The sequence below is a fragment of the Prionailurus bengalensis genome, chromosome C2 (genome assembly GCF_016509475.1).
Source record: "Prionailurus bengalensis isolate Pbe53 chromosome C2, Fcat_Pben_1.1_paternal_pri, whole genome shotgun sequence".
NCBI classification, from domain to species: domain Eukaryota; kingdom Metazoa; phylum Chordata; class Mammalia; order Carnivora; family Felidae; genus Prionailurus; species Prionailurus bengalensis.
The window spans coordinates 79,838,885-79,865,120 of NC_057350.1; the positions used below are offsets into that span (position 1 = coordinate 79,838,885).

Consider the following 26,236-nt stretch of genomic DNA (forward strand, 5'->3'; position numbering starts at 1 on the left):
ACAAAACAAAACAAAAAACTCTTATTTGACATTTGACAGATGGGGAAATTGAAACCGAGAGATAGGAAGGCCCCAGGAACACCGCACAATTTTCTGTCAGTTAATCCAGTTAATATTCAAACCACTTACACAAGTTCCTCCACCTGAGGTGAAAGGACCTCCAAGATGGAATCACATCTTTCTAATCTGACCTCTTAACGTTCCTCCCTTCTCATACCCTTCTCCCAAGACAATGCTAAACTGCACAGGGTTTCCTGAAATTGCTTATATCTCTGCTCCTAGAGCATCATTCTCACCGGCATCACCCAATGCCCATAGCTGACCATGAAATAAAGGCCAGCCACAGGCGTGACTTTTTTTCAGGGGAGAATAATGTATCTCTTTGGCGGAAAGTGACTTCAACAGCCACCACCATCCCTCCTACTCCCAACACACACAGACGTGTATTTTACATTCTCCTCCTATGGCTCCTCCTCTATCTTCTCTGTCCATGCCTATGTTAGGTTTTCCCTACTAAAGTGAAGTTCCTAAAGGGAAGGTTTATTTTTATAGCCTGCTAACTCACACAGGATCTGTTCCCATATAGACCTATTGGTTTGATGAGGGGCCAACACATTTAAAAATATTTGGAAACACTAGATGCTTTACAAGAAACTAGGTTTATTACTAAACTTAATAATAAAATAGGAACTCTCTACAAGAGTTCATAGTTTGGACACTATTTCTCTATGGAGAAATATATGCAATTGTTACTGAAAACATCTTATGACCCAGCTCCTTTCTCCAGATCCAACAAGCTCCCTGAGGCTCATAAGAAGACACTTTGCCAAAAGATACACGGACACCAACTAAGGTTTAACGAACTGCTTTCCCTGATATCTCATTTAATACACCACCTCATGAATTGGGCAGCACAGCTACCTCTGCCTCTCTTCTAGAAATACGGGATGCTCGTTTAGACAACTTTCTCGCCACAATCTAATGTGCCTCACCACTCCTAACCGACAGTCTTACCAGTCAGCTTGCCAGTAACTTGAAGCCTGCAAGTGTAACGGGCCAGCAATTTGTGCTTTTCAAAGATTCCAACTGCCAAAAATAAATGAGAGCTTAGGACACAGCCACCATGCTTAATACCCAAAGACTTGTTTTGTTTGTTTTATTTTTCAAAGGCTGTGGCTTTGCTGGCTCCTGCTTTATATGATTTCTTATTATGCTCTATGTTGAATTATACTTTTAAATTTTTGGACAAATCACTGTAACACAGAAGTCTTGTTCAATTTAACAAGCTGTGGAGAGTGGCAAATGGGGGCAGGAGGGTTCTCTTGATGCCAACAAAATAAGACTGACTTTGAAGTATCTTGGTCACATTAACAGCAAAGAGCATCCTTTTTCTCTTACCATAAAAGTACCTTGTGAAAATACTACAGAATCTGAGACATACACAAAGTTCAGGAAAGCCTCGTGACCAGTGTACTCACTGCTGGTGTAAATATAGTGACAGAGATCACCAACACTACCTTTCCCAACAGTAGACCTTAACATTTGGTACCTGTATTGGAACGCACACCAATCCTGAGCCTTCACATGTCCATCAACTTCCAAGGTGGGAATGATTAACTGGCGAAGGAAAAGAACTGGAATGGTCATTATAAGCCCTATTTTCTAAATATTAGCTCTGCCACTATGTCTCGGTTGTTCTCATTTCTACTAAGGACAATACATATGTGGCAGTGCTCTGGAGAAGACACTTCTGGGTAGCCCTAAACTACTGGTTCTTGCAGTGAGTGGGAAATGCACACGCCAACTAAGAGCCGTGCCTTGGCTCCGAATACCCCTGCAGTGAGGTCATAGCGAATCCAGTCCAAGTGTTTGCTAGAATAAACAAGAGGCCACAGATGCGATCTGAGATGGCTTCCCTCCCTGGGCAAACAACTAGGTGAATATGTCAAGAGGAGAAGATGGTGTAAGAGGTAAAGAACAGGAGTAGCCAGACCTCAAATGTAGATAATTTTTGCATGTGTTCTCACCAACTTCTTTCGGCATCCATCTCAACAGAACTTAAGTACGTTTCTATGAGGTTATAAATTGCACCGTTTCCCCCATTTAGGTACCTGCCCCAAATCACCAGGAAGAGATAGAGAACGTGATAAAGGACTTACACATTCCGGTTTCTAGTCTGGATTATATCCACCATAAAATGTCTCCTCATTGTCTAGAGAAGTTACTTGACATGAACTGCAATGTACAAAAATTTGATTTCATTGTGAAGAAATCCTTTCTTTTAGGGGGCTAACTCTTTTCTGGGAACTATTTCAGGGTACCACTGTATAGCAGACAGAAGCATGGGCATTGGAACCAGAGAACCACAGTTGTAATCACCACTGAGTTATGAGATATATGGCTTTGGGAAATTTACTTACCCTCCGCAAACCTCAGTTTCCTCATCTGCTCAACAGGGATATAGCGAGTATCACCTCCCAAGCTTAGACATTAAATAAGACAATGTATGCAAAACGTTTAGCAGAGATCCTGACAAATCATAAGAACTTAGGCAATACTAAGACTATTACGTAGTTAACAGGTGTGCACACGTGTGTATGTGTAAGCGTGTAAGCATGTACACGGCATATGTGTGTATATGTGTACCTGTGTGTCCATGACTGTATGCATGTGTGCATACGTGCATGTGTGCATATAGGTTTGTACCACCCATACTGCCGTGTAAGTGGATGTGGGTCTACTTGTGTGCATACGAGGTAGTGGAGAGAAGTAGGAAAGGAGGAGAAGGAAAAAAAAGAGAAAACAGGGTCAGGGAGGTGGGAAGAAGCTAGATTAAAATTAAAAATAAAGGCCTTGATGGATAGTAGCTTTAAAAACACATATCCTGACAAGCAGAAGGGCAATTAGATATCTCATACCACAACAATGACACATCCTCAGATTAAATTTCTAAATCTATTCTCCCATTCTAAGGCCTTTTCTTCCCAGAAATTGCAAAACAGGGAACAAGAATAGATGTGTGAGCCTGTGCATGTTTGTTTCTTACCCACTTGGAGAAAGGGTGTGAGGCGGTCATGAGAGCATAAACTTAATTTTTATTGAAAAAAATAAACCTATTCCCCAAGGAGAAATTGGCGGTAGTGGAGGCCTCTGAGCTACTCAGTCTCAGGTAAGCAGAGTCTATAGTTATTAGGTTTATCAGTCTTTCTACATCTCAGATGCTGCAATCTGGAGATAATGAGATAAAGCACAATGCTACAGCTTTCAGTGGTAAAACCAGAGCATTACTATAAAGCAGAATGTTCTGGCAGTCAGGCTTGGAGCTACCAAAAATACATAAACTATATAAAATCAGTTTTTTAGAAAATCGTATTTGCAGATTTCTGAGCTATCAGGCAAGCCAACGTCCTCTAATCCCTTTAGAAGACATCCATGCTACCCCCCGCCAAAAAAAGGGGGGGGATTTGAAGAGGTAGCAGCAACACAGTGAGGTTCCATCAATTTATATTGTTCCTGGATTTCAATTAATAATGTGGAGCTTTAATTTACAGGGAGAGTTAATATATTCTGGTACTGTAATCGTATCTTAACATGATCCAGCCCCTCAATGTAATCAATAATGAGTACAACAAAATAAAAGAATGGAATATAGATTTCTCTTAAGCTGTCCACCGACAGCCAGCTAACATGGGAAACCGCTTTGTGTTGGAACATCTCATTATTATTTTCATAAATTCAAGGCCTCTAAACACATCAACCACATACGTTCCAGGAATGACAGTGGCCCCCGCTGTGAAAATATCATGGCCATGATCGGAGGGTTTCATCTCCTGCCATTCCTGCAAGAGTCTTGGTTTCTTATCAACTAGGTCTAATCTTTACTGTCAAGCAAAGTAATGACTATTAGGTGAATCCAGAACAGGCCAAACTAGTACTGAGGCATCTTAGGACCACCTGGCCCTTGCACCCACTGCCTCCCAGTGTGTGCATTCTATGAGAGGGATTCGTGGTAACAGTGTGAATGGGAGAGTCAGTCCCCAGCCAGGTCTCTACGCCCTCCTCTGTAAGACCAGGGGACTTGAAACGTAAGACCTCCAAGGACCCTTCCCATGCTGGAGAGTGGGACAAGGGCAAATTGAAACATGCAGCATTTTACAAAAAGCTCTGCCATCAACATCAGCTATGCCTCTCCTGGTTTCTACCTTGCCCCTCTTGCCACTTTCTAGATGTGAATCCAAACTATCCTGATTCTTCTAGAACAAGAGACACAGGGGCTGGCAATTTTTACACCCGCAGCCCTCCTCCTATTCGGTCTTTCCCCTCCCTCTTCTTCACCCCAAGAGTTTCCTCATTTATTATCCCCATATTTAAGGCAGCAAAATAAGGCAGGAAGTGTAAGGAAATGTCTAAACACAATGAAACAAATCAGGGATAAAAAGTGAGTAAGCACTTAAATTCCTGCCTGATGATAACTTGCTCAACTCACCAGGTCAAGTTCCCTCTATTCATGAAATATGACACTTTCAGAACATCTACCAGAGCAGGTCATGAAAGGCAGTGTTAAGCGGTAGGGCTGATCCCCCTATTAGGGTCTGAGTTGGAACAAGCTATGTGCCTTCTTCAGGGAATGAAGGCCTCAAGGGATATTTTCTATTAGAACCTGAGGGACCTGGGGTCCAAATCCTCAGTACTGTGAGCGGAAATGCTGGCACACAAGAAGGGAAGTCCGCTTGCCTGGCAAAAAATCATGTAACAAGTCAGGGGCAGGATTTAGATGAGATTTCACAGGCTCTGTCCACTGTGCCATGTTGCCTCCACCCTCTTCCGGCTCTTTCATTCTCTCCTTTATTCTCTCATGGGCTTGGCTTTGATCCACAGGAACTCATGGTTGGATCAGGGGGAGAATGGTGAGGCTGACCCCACATGCATGGTGGCACTCTTCCAACATTACTCCCACTCTAGGCAACAAAATGGTCATTAGGTCTTTCCTGGAAGCTCCGACGTATGACATGGAAAGTTTCCACAGTGGACGGGGACTGGTTTCCACACTAGAGATAGGGATGCCTCACAGTGGCCTCCAGAGTGAGCAGAATGGTACTCAGCAAAGCTCCAGAACCCCCCAAGTGCATATTCCCATAAAAACCTGTTCTATCCATTAAGCCACTTTATGCACCAAGTTTCCAGTTCAGGGTTCACTTGAACAGAGTTCCCAGTTAATGGGAAGAGCACTTAGGTACTAGAAGCAGAAGAAACAAATTTAACCACTGGATTCTCTAGGTCGTTATTGTTCTTGTTGTTGTTGTTGTTGTTGTGTGTGTGTGTGTGTGTGTTTGGTGAAATTAAATCATCGCATTTCTGGGCCTCAGTTTTGTCCTATTTCAGATGAGTTAACAACTAATTCATATGTGCTAAGTGAAATAAGAAACATTGTGAAAGTGCTTTGTGTAGTAAAGCACTTCCAAATCATGAGTGCTACCGCATGACAGTGCTACAGGCCTGGCAGCCTATGAAGAAGAGAGGCTGGAGGAAAGAAGGGTGGCCCTAACGGACTCACTGACTTAGGACTGCTTTGATTTGACCCTGATGGGACATAAGACTTTCCAGCCCCCATCCTGACAGTTTTCAGATGTGTTGCTGGTATTTGCACTGAGGACAGATAGGTAGAAGGATGACAGAGAAATCCAGTATTACGTATGTTTGCTGAGTGTAGCCTGAGATTCCTGGTACTGAGTCATTACTGTATATACAGGCAGATAGGAAGACAGAAGTAGGAGATGTATTTGCAGAAACCTATCTACCTGCCTTCTTTTCCAGGCTTATCTCATGACACTTGCCCTACATACCCTGAGCTCCAACCAGGCTGAACTATTTCCAGTTCCTTAATATATCGACTTAAATGCCACTTCTAAAAAGCCTCCTCTGATCTCTCTGGAAGGCGATTGGAGCACCTTACTCTGTGAATTCACAGAGACTTATTCATTCACTCGTCATTGTAGTTATTATATATCCTGTCATCTGTTTACTCATCTGTTGCCTACATTAGAAGTCCCTTGTGGGGTGGGCAAAGGTAAAAACTGCGCTCCCTTGATTTTAATCTGCAGTGTCCTGCATTCAGTAGGGGCCTCACAATTGCTGGTCAAATGGAAGTACACAATTCAATGAATAAATAAGTTTTTAAAACAGATACTCACTGGCACAAAACCTAATTGTGATTTTCTCAATTTGTGAGGTGGACTCTGGTAAAAAATAATAATAATAATAATCCCAATATAGAAACAAGTAGGATTTAATTTATTAGACAGATCATCCAGTGAGATTCCAGAGCTGAACTTCTGTGCAATAAGGACAGACACCTCTCAACGCCGTTAGTTTTCAAATATTGATCCTGTTCCCATTTTCTTTCTCTTTTTTCTTTCTTTCTTTCTTTCTTTCTTTCTTTCTTTCTTTCTTTCTTTCTTTCTTTCTTCTTTCTTTCCTTTTGATCTACCTCTTCTTACTTAGCTGTTCTCCCTGGATTTCCTTAGACTCTTACATGTCTTTTTAAATTAAAGGCACAATCACAGCCACTGTAAACTCTGAAAAGAACCGGTGACATGTGGCTTCCTTTCTGGGGGCCTCCTAGCACTAACCCCTGGAGTGCCTAAGGACAGGCTCAGGTCCATCCTTTCCAAAGGTATTACTTCCTGCATGTGATTCCTCCCTAATCAGTCTGCCTCTCTGTCCACTCACTCTTGCTCACATAGACAGATGAAGACGGGGGTGCAGAAAGTGCAGGTAAGAGAATGGGAGCAGCATGATTTGAAATATAGATACAGAGAAAAACATAGAAGCAATTTGGCAGAGGGGTTGAATGTAGGGGCTCCAGAATTAGACCAACTGGATTTAAATCTGAACTCTGCAACTTATGAGCTGGTTTGACCTTAGACAACTGACTTAAAATGAACATCTTTGGTTTCCGCATCTGTGAAAACAGGAATAACAACTAATGCACAGGGTTGCTGTGTGAATTAAGTGAACTCTAGGAGACTTACAGAACTGCCAACATGTCTAGCATGTAATAAGTACTTAATAATAGAAACCAATACACCATAAACCATTCTGATATGATATGATAGACTATGGCATGATAGAATATAATACAACACAATGGCAGACTGTATTTTCTAAAGATGGCCACAACAGTATCTCTTGCACACATGTTCGTATAGAACCTTGCCACAACCCCATCAAAAGGTGGAGTCTGTGTCCTCTGTCCTTGAGCTTATGAGAGTCTTTGTGACTACCTCAAACAACACCCTACAGTGGAAATGACACTATATGACACTAAGTCATAAAAAATGCATGCATGTCTACCATCCCTTTGGGCGACATCTGCCCTTGTGATTGTGATCCTCGGCCATCAGGTTATGAGGAAGCCCCACCGGCCTGTGGAAGATGCACATGGAAAGAAACCATGGTTCCAGATGCACAGCTCCAGCCAAGCTCCTGGTAACAAACACTGGTCATTACTCATCTAAGCTAAAAGTGAATTTTCCACCCGCAAGTCAAGTGATCTGAGCTGGTTTCCCAGAGCAGGGATAAGCCATCCTCATGGAACACTACCAAAGTTGGAGATTCATGAATAAAATAAACAGTGCTATGTTTTTGGGTAGTTCATCACGTACCAATAGATGACTTACACTGACATAGAAAAAGATAAAATTATCTGTATTTCAATGAACTAATACTCATGTTTTGTGGCAGGAGGAGGTGCTTGCTTGCCTCAAACTTAGGTCATTAATTTCAGCAAAACACATGCTTTTTTTCTAAAGGCTGATAAAGAATAATATATATAGTTTATAAAGAATTTTATATAGTTTATAAAGGATTTTCACAAACAAGAGCTAATGTGTTCATGAGGCATATAAATATACATGAACAAATGATAGCTTCATGTAGACTGAGTAACCATAACTCAAGGAAGTAACTTGATCCAGGTCACACAGCTACTCACAAGCAAATCAAAAGTTACAAGAACAAATCTCTTTACTCCCAGATCAGAGGTATTTCCATAATAACAAGGTGACAATCTGAAGAAAGGGGTTTGAGGACTTCAGCCCAATTCTTCGCTCAGCTACCATCACTGTGACCCTCTATAAGCCTTGGATTCTTTGAGAAAATAGATCAAAAGATCTCCAAACCCAGTCTAGCTCTAATGTTCTCAGAGTGTGCAATTCCTCCTACATCTGTTGGAGCCTTTCATAACCGCTTACATCTTCTTGGTTGCATTCTTCTCCTGATATCTCACCTGCTCTCTCCACCCCTTAACTTCACACATCCACCAGATTCCACAAGTGAATTGATGTTTGTGCTACATCCCTGCAGATGATAAGTCTAATTCTACCTTGTTCTGTAGTAGGCAGGTTTCCAAAATGGCCACCGATGATTCCCACTTTATATTCACAGCCTTGCATAATCCCCTCATCCTGAGTGGGGTCTGATCCTAACCACTTACTTCTAACAAAAAGAATGCAGTAAATGTGATGGGATGTCACTTCCAAGATTAGGTCACAAATGAGTATGACTTACATCTTATGAACACACTCTACCTATTGCCTTCCAAGCTTCCATGCTTTGATGTAATGAGTTGCCATATTGAAGAGGTCCATACGGTGAGGAGCTGAGAGCAGTCCCCAACCAACAGGCAGCTAAAAACTAAGGCTCTCTGTCCAACAACCCAGGTAAAACTGAACTTGGTAATAACTCCCTGAGCTTAGAAGCAGATCATTCCCCAATTGAGCCCTCAGATGAGACTCTGGGACAATACCCTGATTGCAGACTTGGAAGATAACTGATGGTTCAGCTAAGCTGTGCCCAGATTTCTAGCCCATGGAAAAACATCAGAAAATATGTTTTTTAAGCTGCCAGGTTTTCAACAATTTGTTGCACAACAATATAGAACTAATACTTTTTACTATGTGTTAATAAGGGAGATCCTCTGAATATTACTGAAGGGAAAAGCTCACTAAAAACATGAAAGCCTTGCCAACCCCCCACCCCTGACAAATCCATCCAAGGAGGCAAAAAAAGAACATAATCCTCTTCTTCTATTTCCAAGCACACCAACAGAAATATAGCCTTAAGAAACCTAGAGAGGTCTCCATAGGGACCAGCCATATCCTGAAGGAAAGGTATGGAGGAGTTTTACTGCATCAAGACAAAAGCAAATGTCAGGCCTCAAGCATGAAAGATTCTATTCTACTAGAATAGAATCAAGTCAACATGCGTACTCCCTCAGAGTGTCTCAAGAAAATGAGAGACATCATTTAAAAGCTGCCTTATAACTGCAACATCATAGACATTGAGAGTGGAAGGAATGAGTAAGAACTAACATCATTTACAAATGGGGACCTGAGGCTTAGAGAGAGGAACTGACTTATTTTACACAACCTGTTAATTGCAGAACTGGGAGGAGAATCCATTTCTCCTGGCACAACTCAGTTTTCTTTCCACGGCAAATGCCAAAAAAAGAGATTAATTTCTAGCAAAATAGCAACTCACTTATTTTATTCTTAATGAATGTGACTTGTTAGGGTATCTTACCAGGATACTAGAAGAAAAATTCATAATGTGAATATATATGTGACTGCATCTCCCATACATGTATGTATTCAGATGCAGAAATAGTTAAATGACAAGTTCTAACTGCTTCCTTTGAAAGCAAATTAGGAGATAACTCAATGTAGGAAGGAAATGAAAGAATTGTATGCAAAAGGTGGCAAGTTTATACTGTACTACTTCCTCCTGAGAAGTTAGCAAAGTTGGTATTTACCCTAGATGAGTGGGGGAAGGATACGCTTATCATAAAATACATTATGTTTAGCAAGATACTCCATCTCATAACTGGGATGAGGTTGAAAAGAATATTTGTATAGCATTTCATAGTTTACAAAGTACTTCAATGCACAATATGCCATCAACTACTCACAGAAACATAGATGGTAAGCAGAGAATGTATTCATATCATGGGTAATAAAAATGAGGTTCAGAGAGATAAAATAACTGAATTCACGCTTCCAGACATGGCCAAGCTACAAGTGGAATTCTAGTTTTCTAAATCTAAATGCTCACTCCAAGAATCGCAGTTGCAGATCATGCTTGATGAACGACAACAATACAAATCTTGTAGGTTCTGTCAACTTACTATGTAGCCAGACAAAGACATTTCTCTGAGTAAGGGTTTCCTACGCAGGAACTGAAGATGTCAGGCTAGTGTCTGTTGTTGACAAGGGCAGAGCCTTAATACAGCTGTAGAGATGAAAGAAAGGAGGAAGAAGGTGCTGTTTACAAAACATTTGGTTGACAAGCAGCTTTGAAGGTTCTCAAAGTGTGGTCCCAACTACAGAACCATTTAAGCACTTCTTGAAATGCAAATTCTTGGGCCCCACTGGAGAAATTTTGGGGTGGGGGTGTGAATCCAGCTATCTGTGTGTAACAAGCCCTCCAGGGCATTCTGAAGGACAAACAGTAACTTAACCATAGTTTTACATGCTTTAGTCTCTGCAATCGAGAGATATAATAAGAACAAATTATACCAAGAGTCCAATGATAGGCTTATTAAATTGTGACAAGTTCATAAGTCATGATTTTTGTTTTTAAAGCGAACCTTGCTCAATTACAAGAGGGATTATGGTGTAATGCACAGAAACAGATGTTGATGATTCATGCACATGTCAGATGAAAGGACAAGACTGGTTATTGCTCTAATTCTGGCTTTCCAGTCTATGCATTAGAAGCCACAGAAATAACCAAAAGGACTGGACAAAGGATAGAGAACAGCAACATACTGTCTTTCAAATAATCTCAAAGGCTGTGAGATAGGTTCCAAATCATCTCGAACACCATGAATTTGGGTTCAAATTATCTTAAAGAAAAACACATAAACTCTGTCTTTCAGTTTGCAGAAAATTCCCTCTGGTTGCACACAGTGACTTCTGTCAACTTCAACTCTAATCTTAAAGAAAAATTGCCTATACCTAAGTAATAAAAGGACAGGAAAATCAATAGAGTTTTTTCTTTTATGTGGGGCAAAAGCCATGGCAACTCAAAGCTAGAATCACCATAAGAAACGACATCATTCCTCAGGTCCAATTTACAGATAGATATTGAAACAGACCCAGAGAGAGGTAGTAACTATCCACTAGATGTCCTGGCCAATCACGGAAATTCTGGACCTCTTAACAAATCTTAAATAATTGTTTCCAGAGGTCTAACTAGGTTGTTCCACTTGTTTCTTTTCAAGGGATGACATGTTCTTTGCAAAATCAAGGAAGTGGTCTCCTTCTGCTTGACCCTCACACTGTCTCACCTACAATCCTTCCCAGTGTCAACCAGAGTTCTACTGATAGTCACAAAGGCCATCTTCCAAGGTCACTGGAGATTCTTGTCAGTAACAATGCTAATAAATCACACATCTGTACTAGCTATCACGGCAAACAGCACAAAGCCATTATTGAGGCTGAGTAGTTTGTCTTAGAAACAGAAATAGTCAATTTAGGGACCTGGAATAGAATCAAGGTCTTTTGTACTTCTTTCCAAATTTTATATCAGGGAACAGAAAACTCCAAGCCTTGCAACCAAGAATACGAGTACCATGAAATACTAGCATCATTCAAATCAATTTTTCCCATCTGTTGCCTGAATTCCTTTCCAGAATTCTTGCCAAAATTCATTTGATAATGATGATGGTGGGGGGAATGACAGTGATCACAGTGTTACGTGCAAGATAGTGTATTCACACGTTAGACACACACCCATTACTTCATGTGACCCTCATGTCAACTCTGAGATATGTTATTAACCAAGATTAATAAATGAGGTTTAGAAAGTTTAAAAAATGTACTTGGCCAATGCCAGAGTATCATTCCAAATGCCCCCAGTGAAGGCAAACTTGCAATCCTCTAAGGCAAGCTACTTTGAACTTTAACTGCCCTTACTATTAGAAAGGCATTGCCCTTACACTGTATTGCTGACCGCTTTGCTTCTAAATACTGATCCTTATTCTGCTCTCTAGAGCTAGCCTGTACATGCATCTTCCCTAGGATGAATTCTCTGCTGTAATTGTCAGTCTGGATTTTCCCAATAGACGGTGAACTTACTTAAGGCAGGGGCCATGCACAATTTTATATCTGTATTCCAGGCATACTGCTCAACACAGAGCTTTAAAAAAAAATTTTCAATTAAGACAGCATCCACATACCATAAAATTTACTTCAAAAATGTAAAATCACTGGTTCTTAACATATTCAAAGACTGTGAAATCAATACCATTGGCTAATTCTGCCTAATTCCAGAATATTTTAATCATTCCCAAAACAACTCCTGTACATATTGGTAGTCACTCCCTATTCTCCCCACCACCCAGCCACCAGGAACGAATATTTCTGTGTCTATAGATTTGCCTATTCATATAAATGGAATCATACAATATAAAGTCTTTTGTGTTTGGCTTCTTTCCTATAGTGTAATGCTTTCAAGGTCCATCCATAGTTATAGCATGTGTCAGCATTTCATTCCATTTTATAGCTAAATAATATTCAACTTTATGGATATGCCACCTTTTGTTTATTCATTCATCAACTGATTGATATTTAAGTTGTTTCCATTTTGGAGCTATTACAAATAATGCTCCCATGCACACTTATGTACAGGTTTTTATGTGGATATATGTTTAACTCATCTTGAATATAATAGGAATAGAATTTCTTGGTCTCATGATAGTTCTATGTCATATCTTTTGAGAAACTGCTAGACTTTTCCCAAAGTGGCTGCACTGTCTTACAATCAACCAGCAATGAATGTCAGTTCCAGTTTCACTACATCCTTGCCAACAAGTGTTACTGTCTTTTTGTTTACAACCATCTTAGTGTGTATGAAGGGGTATCTCATTGTAGTTTCATTTGATCATTTCCTGGATGACTAATGACATCAAGCATCTTTTCCTATGTGCGCTAGCTTCTTCTGGATCTTTAGAGAAATATCTATTCAGATCCTCTGTTTTTTAATTGGGTTATCTGCCTTTTCCTGGAGTTGTAAGAGTCTTAACATAGGCTATATCAGACATATGACTTGCAAACGTCTTCTCCCAGTTCATAGGTTGCTTGTTCACTTTCTTGATGGTGTCACCTGAGGCACACAAGTGTCTACTTTCAAAGAAGTCCAATGTATCTATTTTTTTTCTTCAATTGTGTGTGCTTTTGGTGTTACTGACTAATTCAAGGTCATGAAGATCACTCCTATATTTTCCCTAAGAATTTTATAGTTTTAGCTCTTATATTTATGTCTTTGATCCAATGTAAGTTAATTTTTGTATGTGATCTGAGGTACAGATCCAACTTCATTCTTTTGCATGTAGATATCCAGTTGAAAAAGTATTCTTTCCCCATGAATGTCTTTGCACCCCTGTTGAAAATCAGGAGGCCATAAAAGTAAAGGTTTGTTTCTAGACTCTCGATCCCAGCCCACTGATCTACAGGTATACTCATGCCAGTACCACACGGCTTGATCTTATAGTTTTGAAGTAAAGTTTTGAAAGTGGGAAGTGTGAGTCTTTTACTTTTCTTTTTCAAGATTAATTTGGCTATTCTTGGTCCCTTAAATTTTTATATGTATTTTAGAATGTGCTTGTCAATTTCTACAAAGAAGAAAAGTGGAATTCTGATAGGGATTGCTTTGAACCTGTAGAACAATTGGGGGAGCATGCCATCTTAATAGTACATCTTCCAAGCAATGAACACAGGATGTCTCTCTATTCACTTAGGTCTTCTTTAATATTTTTCAACAATTCAACAGAAATTTTATGTTCAATTCAGCAATCAATGGTTAAAAGGGGGAAAAAAGTGAATAAATGAGTGAAGAAATCAATCAATGAATAAGAGAGAGAAACTCCAAGTAGTTCTTGGAAAATCATATACAATGGCCACCGCCTTCTTGAATCCCATTTATCTTCTCACAAAGCCATTCTCTAAGAGTCCCAGTTTTCACGATACATTTTAGTCCTTTTCTCATGTCTCCAGCCATAATTCCCATTGTTTCTTTCTCTTTTGCTCATCCAATATGATGGATAATGGTAGAGAAGTGATGGCCTGAATGACACATCTCCATTCATACCCTTACTTCAGAAGGAGCTCCAGGAAACTTGTTCTAACAGCTGCAAACAGACCACTCTAATCCTCCCTCTTTTTTCTTCCCTTGCTGGTTGTGAGGTCTGATCTACAAGTGACTGTTAAAATAGATTTCCCCATAAACAGAGTTGAACATCATAACTTTTAGCTATGCTGGGTTGGCTGATGAGAAAAGGAGCCTTAAAATTAATATTACATAGAATATTATGTCATCCAGGATGCTGTTTATAAAAACTGTTTCCTGACTTTGACTGCCTGGGTAAGGATCAATTTAACATAAGTTGGCCATTTGGGAAGTAAAACATCACTCTGTGTAGGCTGGGTGGCAGAGAGAGCCAAGAAGATTCCTTACTGCTAAGGAGCTTAGCACATCTAGCAGTATCTAGGAAGCAGTATTCTCCACTATTTTCATATAGGTGGTCCAATATAAAAAAAGAGTTCAAGACATTTCACAATGATTCAGGTAATGGTCTTGTGTACATGGCTGCTAGTACTTCAAGTTTCAAGAAATTCCACATTTCTTAAAAGAGACAAATAATGGGGTGCCTCGTGGCTCAGTTGGTTAAGCGTCCGACTTTGGCTCAGGTCATGATCTCACAGTTTGTGGGTTCGAGCCCCGTGGCAGGCTCTGTGCTGACAGCTCGGAGCCTGGAGCTGCTTCTAATTCTGTGTCTCCCTCTCTCTCTGCCCCTCCCCCATTCATGCCCTGTCTCTCTCTCTCTCTCTCTCTCTCTCTCTCTCTCTCTCTCTCTCAAAAATAAATAAACATTAAAAAAAGAGAGAGACAAATAAATATTCTATCTCTTTAGCCCACTTTAAATCTTATATTCATTTATACCAAAAGAGTATGTTACTCTAATGGAACCAGTGTTTACTACCAATAAAAGCAAAGAATCCACTTAGAATTAAACCCCCTCTTTTTAAAAAGTCTGAAGTTTACATATTTTGTGGATGTTTACAGGCACATATATGTACACAGATTCAAAGCTTATTTTCATTTAAAAAGCATGAATTAGATTTAGGGAATTAATTAGTTTTGAAATGGCTTATAACTGGCATTTATTTATGACATTTCAAATACTGGTCAGGAGGTGTCAGAAACCTGATGTGGTAAAGGAAGAAGATGAATCATAGAAGCCCAAGCAAAAAGAGTCATATGATAATCCTGCATTTTTTTTTCCTGAAGAAAGGAAATATCTATCAGTTCATCAGTCAGGTAACTGTTGTCTCCTATCGTTGAATTCAAAGAATTTATCACATTGATCTTTGTATCAGGAAACACTGAGTAATATTATCAGCAATTCTATAGAGGATACAGAAAATAACTTGATGTTTAATTTTTATACCATCCCCAAAATAACAGAATGGTATAGTATTGAAACGTTAGCTGAATCAACAGCCATCATTCAGTTGTCTTTAACAAAAGTCATTTGCCTCAGTTGTACATATTTTGTATTGATGTAAATACATATTCACTCTGGAAAAATTAGAAAGCAGCTCTACCTTTACCATGCACTAGCCCAAAGTCAAATCCAGATGGGATTATCTGACAGACCTCTAGGGTATGGATACTTACATCATTACTGAACTTGATGACAACATTTCTCATTTATTCAGTAAATATGAATTTGTCAGTCTCTTATATGTCAGGAAACAAAAGATAATCCTGCCTCAAGGACTTCATAGTCTGGTATTTCTCACAATTACTTCTTTGCTGTTCAAGCTTAAGGCATTACACACTTTTAGGTTATCTCAGTAAGGAATATCCTGTGAATAAAGTTATAAGATGTTTTACTTTACTTAAGTAATGTGTGATTCAGTACAGCAAAACACACTCCAAATCCCTTCTATGGCCTTGAACTCCAATATGACTCCACAGTTTAGGAGGACATTTGGGTGAGGACCCAGGGACCAAGCCGAGAAACACCTTCCAAAATTCACGAGTGGCCCTGTCTGCACTTACAAATGAAAACTATTACCTGCTGGTTCAACAGAAGTTTGTGCCCAGTTGGTATCTTTTATTTCAATAAAATTCCAGCTTAGAGTTTTATAAGGAAATATGTATGCTCAAACTATGAAACACCACAAATTACAGTTTTAAACTGGTACTTAATATATTCACTGAAAGGCAATGTATGACTTTCCTGGTAGTTTTTCCACAGTGTGAAAAGAACCTTAACAGTTATATTCCAGTGTGATATTTTGTGTGGAGAACAGACCAGTTATTCACCGTAACAAACGGTGATATGTAGAACTGGTTATTAACCACCTCCAACCTTCTGTCTAATGACACCCATCATTATCACCATTTTACTTTAGTTTGGCTATACAGCATATAAGAAATGGGTATCAAAATGGACAATGACAATATCTTATCAGAGATATGCCTAAAATGTAATTTTCATATGTACTTACAATGGTAAAGTCTAATCACCTTAAGCAAAAAAATAATAATAAATAAATAAATACAAAATACATACATACATAATAAACACATAAATATATGTGTGTATATATATACACACTTATATGTACATATATACATATATATGTACATATATACATACATGTACATATATATGTATGTGTGCATATATACACATATATACATGTACATATATATACATATATGTGCACATATACACACACACATATACATATATATGTAGCTGGATTTGTACTCTGCTGTTTATTTTCTTTTTAAATTGAAAAAAAAGGTAGGGGAGGACCATGGGGTTTCAGAGCAAGGCTACCACCAAAACAGATATTTAAACAGTGGGAGAAGATGAAAGAAATAAGGAAACCAGTCCAGGCAAGAAAGCTCTTTAACTTTGCAAATGTGATGTGTGCTTCTGTGTGGACACAGAGCTAATCATTTCCACTAAGATGCTGTTGAAAAAAGAAGAACGTCGGGAGTCAGCCTTGTGCATTTCTCTTTCAACCAAGGCCTGGATGGAGTGACGCTATGCAATGTAACACACAAGCACCTCGGAGCCAAGGACTCATCAAGGTCTGGCAAATAAATCAGTTAAAGGCTACCCCAGAGACCACGGCCAAGGCACCATAGATAACCCCTCACCCACCCTAGTCTCCCAGGCAGGGGCTGGCTTCTGCATGGTGTTCAGCAGGAGCCGCTTGCTCAGCTCCATCACTGCCAGGGGCTAACCTAAGGTACACACTAGGAGCACATTCTTACACTGGGGTAGGTGAAATGGACATTTCTGTGTGACAGTTTTGTACAGTCGTGATCCAAGGTACATTTTCGGCCTAAATTTCCACTCGGAAAAATGTTACATTTTCATGGCACTCAAAACAAAGATTAAAATTTAACTTTAGTATGATTTGTCACATAGGACACAAACAGAAGCATAACCTTCTAAAAAAAAAAGGAGGAGGTATAAATGTTATTGAGATGCAATTATATACAATCTAAAAATTAATTGCCCGTCATCAAACTCTTGGCATGCACCTTCTGAGTCAGCTAACCACTCCTCCACCCCCATGTCATTGTTCTTTAACTGTTGAAGTTCTCCGACAGGTACAGACTAATTCAAAATAAACCGTGTCTTCTAAACATGGACAGTGCAAATGAAGATCTGTTTTTCTTCTCAAATGGAATTTTCCCACATTTTATTTTATTGTACTCCCACTCATATCTTATATATATGAGGTTTCTACAGAGCGTTAACTTTCCCCACAGCTCTCAAAGAAAGCTATTAGTAAACAGACAATACAGATATATAGGCAACTATGGCTTTTATTTGCCCTAACAAATCACAAGACGCTCCTAAATTTTTCCCAAGAGAATATAGGGAAAGGAAGATAAAGCCATCCACACCTATTACCTTTTTCAAACAGCTTAAGACCCAGATCTGATCTCAATTCTCAAGAAGCCAAATAAAAACCAGCAAGGGCCCATTCTGCGGGGATAGCCTGCGTCCCCATTACAGCATCGATGTGCTGTGGCTTTCATGTCCCAGTGGCCTACATGTTTGGGTTGCTCTGAATGATACAAAATATTAAAAATTTAATTACTAATTAATCTCCCCTGCAGCTGTTCATGGCTTTTGCAAGCTAGAACAGGGAGCACAAGAGAATAGAAGATCCACGGCACCACGAGACTCCACCCTGATTACACTGACTCCAAGCCCTCGGGCCACATGAATTCCTAATAAAAAGCCTTCCATACAACACACACTCACTGAGAAATACTTTCTCAGGTTGTCTCATAGATTAGTGTTCTATGAAAAGAACTTAGTGTGGGAGCCCAGGTAGTGTAATTAGAGATGTGCCCATGTGACCAAACAGCATTTATGTACTCGGTTTCCAAATAGACTAAGTAGTTCTAGAAATTGCTAAATGCCTTAAATTAGGAAGATAAATACATCATTTATAGGGTAAACAACATTCAGAAAGGATAAGCTCCAAATCTTCAAAGCCCTAAAGCTTTAAAGCAAGCTCCACAAGCTAACAATTCCAAAACAAAACAGGAAGAATTGAGTGAAAGGTTGCTTTGAGACAACATCTTATTCCTTGTAGCTCTAGAACAATATTGTATTTCTGCAAACGGGAAGCAATTGTAGTTACTATGCCCATTTTATTTTATTTTATTTTTTTAATATAAAAATTTATTGTCAAATTGGTTTCCATACAACACCCAGTGCTCATCCCAACAGGTGCCCTCCTCAATGCCCATCACCCCCTTTCCCCTCCCTCCCACCCCCCTTCAACCCTCAGTTGATTCTCAGTTTTTAAGAGTCTCTTATGGTTTGCCTCCTTCCCTCTCTGTAACTTTTTTTCCTCCTTCCCCCTGCCCCATGGTCTTCTGTTAAGTTTCTCAGGATCCACAGAAGAGTGAAAACATATGGTATCTGTCTTTCTCTATATGACTTATTTCACTTAGCATAACACTCTCTAGTTCCATCCATGTTGCTACAAAAGGCCATATTTCATTCTTTCTCATTGCCAACTAGTATTCCATTGTATATATAAAGCACAACTTCTTTATCCATTCATCAGTTGATGGACATTTAGGCTCTTTCCATAATTTGGCTATTGTTGAAAGTGCTGCTGTAAACATTGGAGTACAAGTGCCCCTATGCATCCGCACTCCTATATCCCTTGGGTAAATTCCTAGGCGTGCTATTACTGGGTCACAGGGTAGGTCTATTTTTAATTTTTTGAGGAACCTCCACACTGTTTTCCAGAGTGGCTGCATCAGTTTGCATTCCCACCAACAGTGCAAGAGGGTTCCCGTTTCTCCACATCCTCTCCAGCATCTATAGTCTCCTGATGTGTTCATTTTAGCCACTCTGACTGGTGTGAGGTGGTATCTGAGTGTGGTTTTGATTTGTATTTCCCTGATGAGGAGCGACATTGAGCATCTTTTCATGTGCCTGCTGGCCATCTGAATGTCTTCTTTAGAGAAGTGTCTAGTAAGAAATTGCTGAGGCTGAGGTCAGAGAGGTTTTTCATGCACAATCCCAGACTTCAGCCTCCACTACAAAGCTGTAATCATCAAGACAGCATGGTATTGGCACAAAAACAGACACATAGACCAACAGAATAGAACACAGACTCCAGAATTGGACCCACAAAAGTATGGCCAACTAATCTTTGACAAAGCAGGAAAGAATATCCAATGGAAAAAAATACAGTCTCTTTAACAAATGGTGCTGAAAGAAGTGGACAGCAACATGCAGAAGAATGAAACTAGACCATTTTCTTACACCATTCACAAAAATAAACCCAAAATGGATGAAGAATCTGAATGTGAGACAGGAAGCCATCAAAACCCTAGAGGAGAAAGCAGGGAAAAACCTATCTGGCCTCAGCCACAGCAATTTCTTACTTGACACGTCTCCAAAGGCAAGGGAATTAAAAGCAAAATTGAACTATTGGGACCTCATGAAAATAAAAAAGCTTCTGCACTGCAAAGGAAACAATCAACAAAACTAAAAGGCAACGGACAGAACAGGAAAAGATATTTGCAAATGACATTTCGAACAAAGGGCTAGTACCATGTCTATTGTAGAAATAAAGAAAAGGAAGGTCAGCCTGGTGAGGTGACAGTTCACACAAGTGAAGTTCTTTCTAGAGAGATGGTCACATGGAATTGAGAAGACGGTAGTCTTCTTACTGGCAAATTTGGAGTCTAAGCTACCAAACTATCCCCAACCCTATCCTTATCTCCAAAATTTCTCCAAAAATTTTTATACTGGCATGGATAAGGATAATGAAATCCCTTTATCAATTTTGTCCATTATCAATTCAAACGCAACTTGATTCAAACGTTACCATGAAATATTAATATAAACTACGTGAAAGATCTTCCAGGTCACCTAGACACCAGCTCCAACACTACCACACTCCTTATAGGAAGAAGAGGCAGCTTTGTTCTACGAATTAGAAGACCAGCATTCCAGCTCTGCCTTCGCTGGGAGAACGGAAAAACAAGTCCATGATTTATCCTCTGTCTTCTAAGAAACTGACAGAATTGCAACGGATCCCTCGTGTAGCTGCACTTCTACCAAGAAATGATGTTCAATGGGTGGGGTCTAGTTACATACTATCTCACAGGTGCTAAATGGTAATAAGTTTTCTGTTTACTTTGGAGGTATGTTCTTTATCTACTCCTTTGTTATGTTTCCAAGACACATTTTTTAGGAGAAGTATCACAAAAGAGAGACACTGTGGAATAAACTAATTGAGATGCTAAAAAGAACCAAACTGTCCCCTGGTTGTTGTTATCATCCACAGAGAACCATTCTGACATGGTTCAGGAAAAAGACAATCATTCATCTTGCCTCTAACTGAGCCTCACTGAGCAATGTTCTTTCCTGTCTGGGGAAAAACTTGCCTTCTGCAAAGCAAGTGTTTGGCTACATGACCTCGAAAGCTCACTTAAGCTCTGATACTCTATGATCATATTGGGTCTGTGATTTACGCATTAACTACCTCTGACCTTCTCACACCTGTTCGTCCAAAACTAACACACACATATACAAATGATCAGAAATTTTAGTTTCAAACACGGAGGTAGTATAATTGCATACCTCTGTGAAGTGTCACAGATGTATATACTTTTACATTATGAAATTTGTTTTTAAAATTACCCCCAATTCCAATGCAGCAAGAAGCTGCAGGAGTTGCTACCCATAACACCCCCCCACACGCCACCCCCCACCCCCTCCCGCCGATTCCTCCTCTTACTATGAGTCCTTGGGCATCAAGAGGGCTACCTAGGTATTAAGTACATGTGATTCCTTCATCCACCATTGCCCTTTGCATTCCACATACCCTATATGTCACAATGTCCCTAACTCATTCTTCAAGCAAGGCATTCGCTTTCAACATTCCCTGGCTTCCTCATTCCTGTTTTTCTGGTACCTTGAATCCCACGCGCTTCTCATGACATATGCAACCAAGTAAGTACAGCTGCTCCCTGCTCTGTGAGGTCCTCCTGGACACTTCTGTAGAAAGGCATATAAAGTATAATGCTGATATTCCTAGTTTTGATTTTCCAACAATTTCAACATCTGGTAAGTCACATGGTGACTGCAAGTAGCACAACAGGGAAGTCTTCCTTTTGTGTCCTTTAGAATTGTTTACGTGCTTGTCTTTTCTCTAAGACTAGGAATTATTCCAGAGCAAGGACCTGTTGATACCGATCTTTGTATTTCCAATGTCTAATCCACAGTGGGATCTCAATAAATGTTAGGTGAATGAATGAATATGTAAAATTAAGCAACATTTCCCAAAATAAAAAATAGATAAATCAGCACACAAAACTAAAGTTGGGAAATCTGAGAGCAGGAAACGTTTGCTTGGAAAAAGGAGGAAAATGCTCCATAAAATCTATTTTTAAGAGCGCAGACATTTTTTTTTTAAGTTACATGAATAGAGCTCTTTTGGACCTCTCACTCGGCAAATATTCCACATATATCATCATTTTCCCTCAGATCCATGAATCAAAGCAGCCTTTACAAAGGTGATTCAGAGGTGGGCTTGGGAAAGCATACAATACCTGCTTAAATAATGAGAAATCATAGACCTACTAGCCTACTTTAAGTGTTCGCGTGACTCAACAGATTTTGCAATTTGCTTTGGATCAAAAATGGAAACATCAAAGTTGGGCATTAACAGTGCATTTCTAGGACTTTCCAAGTACCTTTTAATTACAACACAACACAGTCTCCTGCAGATATCATCTTCTCTTGACACATAATTTTTAATATTTTAAGTGTGTGATTATTGTTCTCACAGCATATAATTATGTTAACCAATAAATACTAACACATCTAATTCAGTTCCACCAGAGTGAAGATAATTCAGAAAAATGGGATGTATCTCCCAATTAACTCTTGATTTCCTAAATTAGAATAATAAAACAAAAGTTAGAAAGGATCGCTCTTTAATTTTAGGCACGATGAAAGTAGATCTTTCTCCTAATTCTTAACTTACTCTATTTAAGGGTTACCATTATTAACATTTTTTAACCCTCTAAATGGTTTACTTTTTAGGAGACAGCCATATTTAAGGGATACCGTTACTCATATGACTGTATAGTTTGTCACTGGTAAAAAAAAACAAAAAAACAAAAAAACAAAAAAAAAAAAAACATAAACAAACAAAAATCCTGGCATCCTCTGTCTTATTCAAGAACTTAGAACCAAACACACAAAAAAGCCAAGGCCCAGCTGTGCCCACCCTGTACTCATGTGCCCTGAGAAGGTCACTTACCTGCCACATCGTAGTTGCCTCATCTACAAAGTTAGCACACTATCTGTATCTAGCAGTTGAGATATCTGTACCTTACTCAAGTGAGAAAATGCAAAAGTGCTTTACAATCAGTAAAGTACTGTCCAAATATCAGTGATTACGAGTTTGTGTGCACAGTAAGATGGCTCAAACAAAAACGGAGCTGCTGAATAATCCATTAAAATGCAGTGATTTATGGGAGGCAGGCACAGACATAGCCTTAAAGAATGAATGCTATATTAAGCAAAAAACTCTGGGCAGAACCTCTCCAGTGTGTATTAGTGTATAATAATTTAGGAGATAAAAAAAAAGATTAAGCAAAAGTCCTATTACAAAAAGGGTGGGTTAAAATAGTATTTGAGCAGAAGACAGATGAGTCCAGATGAAAAGTCAGTGGTTTCACTGTCCTGAGAAACTGGGCTTGAGGTATTTGCTAGGTAGAACTGGAAAAATGTTTAGCACCAAACAATGGCCATAAGCTTGCTTATGAAGTCAGCAAGGCATGTTGAAGAATAATTCTCAGACTTGGGTTCATCTTCCTGCATCCTTCCTGATGTTGTTGTTGGGTTTGTTGTTGTTATCCAAAATGAATTTTAGCTTTCCCCTGCTTAAGAACCTTCACCTATTCCCCATTGTCTATAAAAATCAGGCCAAAATGTCAATCTGGCATTCACATGTGTCCACAGACTCGCAGTAGGGAACCATCTGGTCCTAGAGCCCACTCCAAGCCTTCATTGGCCTCGTCTGCTGCTTGCCATTCTCTGAATACACCCTGGACCTTCCTGCTTTACAGCTCATGCCGTTGTCCCCTCTGCACCCCAACAATCCAATGCCACCCATCCCAGTAGCTGAACATGCAAGTCTTCGGATAAACCTTCTCAGAGTTCTGAATACTCAGAAAGTACTACTTTCACGTGCTTCTACCATATTTGCCATAGTTTAACTTCTGAAATCATGGGCTCTTGGAAGATGGTCGCTTGGCTCTCTTTTTCACTCTATCAACCACCGACTTTCCTTCTCCCAAAAGGTCCCCCCAAAAGACCACAGCGCCTGCTACATACCTGCAGCTCAGGGCATTTTTTCCAGAAATGAAATGCATTTTTACTGGAGCCAAGAGCCAAGAGCCAAGACAGGTGAGGAACCACTAAGCTCTGGTGTCTTTTGCCTGGTGCCCCCACACGGCTGATGAACCCATTATGTGTTCAGAAAAGGTAATGGGACTATGTAAAGAGGTAAAGAGGAAAGTACTGCCACCTTACGTGTGGAAATGGGTGACAGCGGAGAGGCAGGACAGGGTTTTCGTTCATGAAAGAAACCATCATGAATTCAGGAGCTGCTGTTCAAGAGCCAGAGTGAGACTCAGAGTGCCGTATGCGCTGTCACTTAGTCAAACAAACATCACTCCAGTCAAACAACAGCGACGACGGTGCCAATCCCATGTTTGCACCTAGAGTTCTGCTGGCTGTCTTCTGAGGACTCGGAAGCCCTAAAATAGATTTACCGTTGCCTTCTCAAGACCTGAAGGAGGGGAGCTGGCCAACAGCAGTGGAAGCTCAGCTTCTGAAATGTAGATAATAAACTATGGAGCAGAGAAATAGCCACGCTCTAAAGTAAGCAAAGAAATGCACAGAAGAGCTCATATCAAGGCTCCATTAGAATCAAAAAACAGATTCTAATTGCTACCACTAATTCTGGTGAGACTGAGGAGTATAATAGTGAAAGCTATTCTGAATCTTTGGAAAGAAAAGTTAAGAAAGTGATTATACTCCTCAGTGAAGAAATCCCAACCCGAGGAAATCTGAGACAGAGAAAGAGATCCCAGGAAAACATAGATGAGAGGCGCCTGGGTGGCTCAGTTGGTTAAGCGTCTGACTCTTGATTTCAGCTCAAGTCATGATCTCATGGTTCATGGAATCGAGCCCTGTGTTGGCCTCTGTGCTGACAGCATGGAGCCTGCTTGGGATTCTCTACCCCACCCCTGCCCCTCCCGCCTCACTTACTCTCTCTCTCTCTCAAAAATAAATAATCAATAAACTTTGGGAAACATTGAAAAATATTTTTAAAAAGAAAATATACATGAACATGTCCCTCATAGCATTACTAACAACAACAACCAGAAAACGAAAGCCACTTTAACATCGAACATAAGAGGTTTTTTTACAGAAGATATAGCCCTCACCTTAACTTTAACATAGCCATGCTAAATCCTATTTGTGAAGACTATACAGACATACAACAAAAGAATTCACACAGGGAAAGTCAGAAAAAGAACAGTGCAATAAAATAAGAAGAAATTTAATTTTCACAACATTTCAAACATCTTGTATTCTTTTAAAAAAATACTAGCAAATTCAATTTAAAAGCTTTCTGCCAACTAACATACGTTGATATTTATTCAATAAAAAGACAACATAGACCGCTGACCCCGAGAAGATCAAAAAAGAACGGAAAGGCAATAAGACGCAGCATGTTCTCTTGGGTAACTGTGGACTCTCTGTGGCCAGCAATGTGGCCATATTTACAGAAGGATCTTACCTGTGGAGGCCGAGGCTTGTAGGGCGAGCTGCACTCAAGGTCGGCCAAGATGCTAGTCAGCGAGTCTATCTCGGCATCCAGGCTAGAACGTCTCTCCTCAAGGGTCTTGCCTCCAGGATTTCCCTGCTAGAAGCATCATAGGCATGTTACAAAAATAATAATAGTAATAGTAACAATAAAAAATCTCCAGTTTCTAGTGATATCAGTCTATGTGCAAATCTCTCAAGATACAGTGTGACTTTGCCCAAGCTTTTCAGCACCTCAGTTTTGTTTCTGTGTTTGTTTTTGTTTTTTTAGCTTTTGCAAAACCTGGAGTAGAATTACCTTCTTTTGACAAATAAGAAAACTGAAAGATATGAAGTGATTTTCCTAAAATCACACACATTAGAGGCTTTCTTTTTTGATGAGTATACAAGCAAAAGGAAATAAATGTCTCCATTCCTGTGCTGAAGGAGCAGATCCAACTGTGGAGCTATTACAAGTTCTCTGTGTTCAGAAACCATCACACAGAATTATGACATTTGAGTGGGAACAGGAAGGGGCAAGGGCAGAGACAGACAGCCCAGGAAGAGCAATTGGTGGGCCAAGTGCAGGTACTAGGTGTGTCTGAGAGAGACAATGCATTCCAAGCACTTCACCTCCAAAGTGGGCTAGAAGGGGTCTGCTCAGGGTTCTGGCCAAGGGGCTGCAGAGAACACATGTGACAGTGGTTACTGATTACGAAGCTGGACATCTATGGATTTCACGTGGAAATGTCCCATGTTGTCACAAGTTCTGAC

At 39.8% G+C, this 26,236-nt stretch overlaps 1 protein-coding gene across 6 annotated transcripts in view; it reads right to left on the reverse strand.

Annotated features, from left to right (window-relative positions):
• Positions 1–26,236, reverse strand: part of LOC122491615 (LIM domain containing preferred translocation partner in lipoma) — a 679,043-nt gene that overhangs the window by 318,204 nt on the left and 334,603 nt on the right. For all 6 annotated transcript variants that reach the window (XM_043594610.1, XM_043594613.1, XM_043594611.1 and 3 more), the window contains one exon: positions 25,458–25,583. In XM_043594610.1, the coding sequence (XP_043450545.1) occupies positions 25,458–25,583 (126 nt within the window). The remainder of the gene's footprint in view (positions 1–25,457; positions 25,584–26,236) is intronic.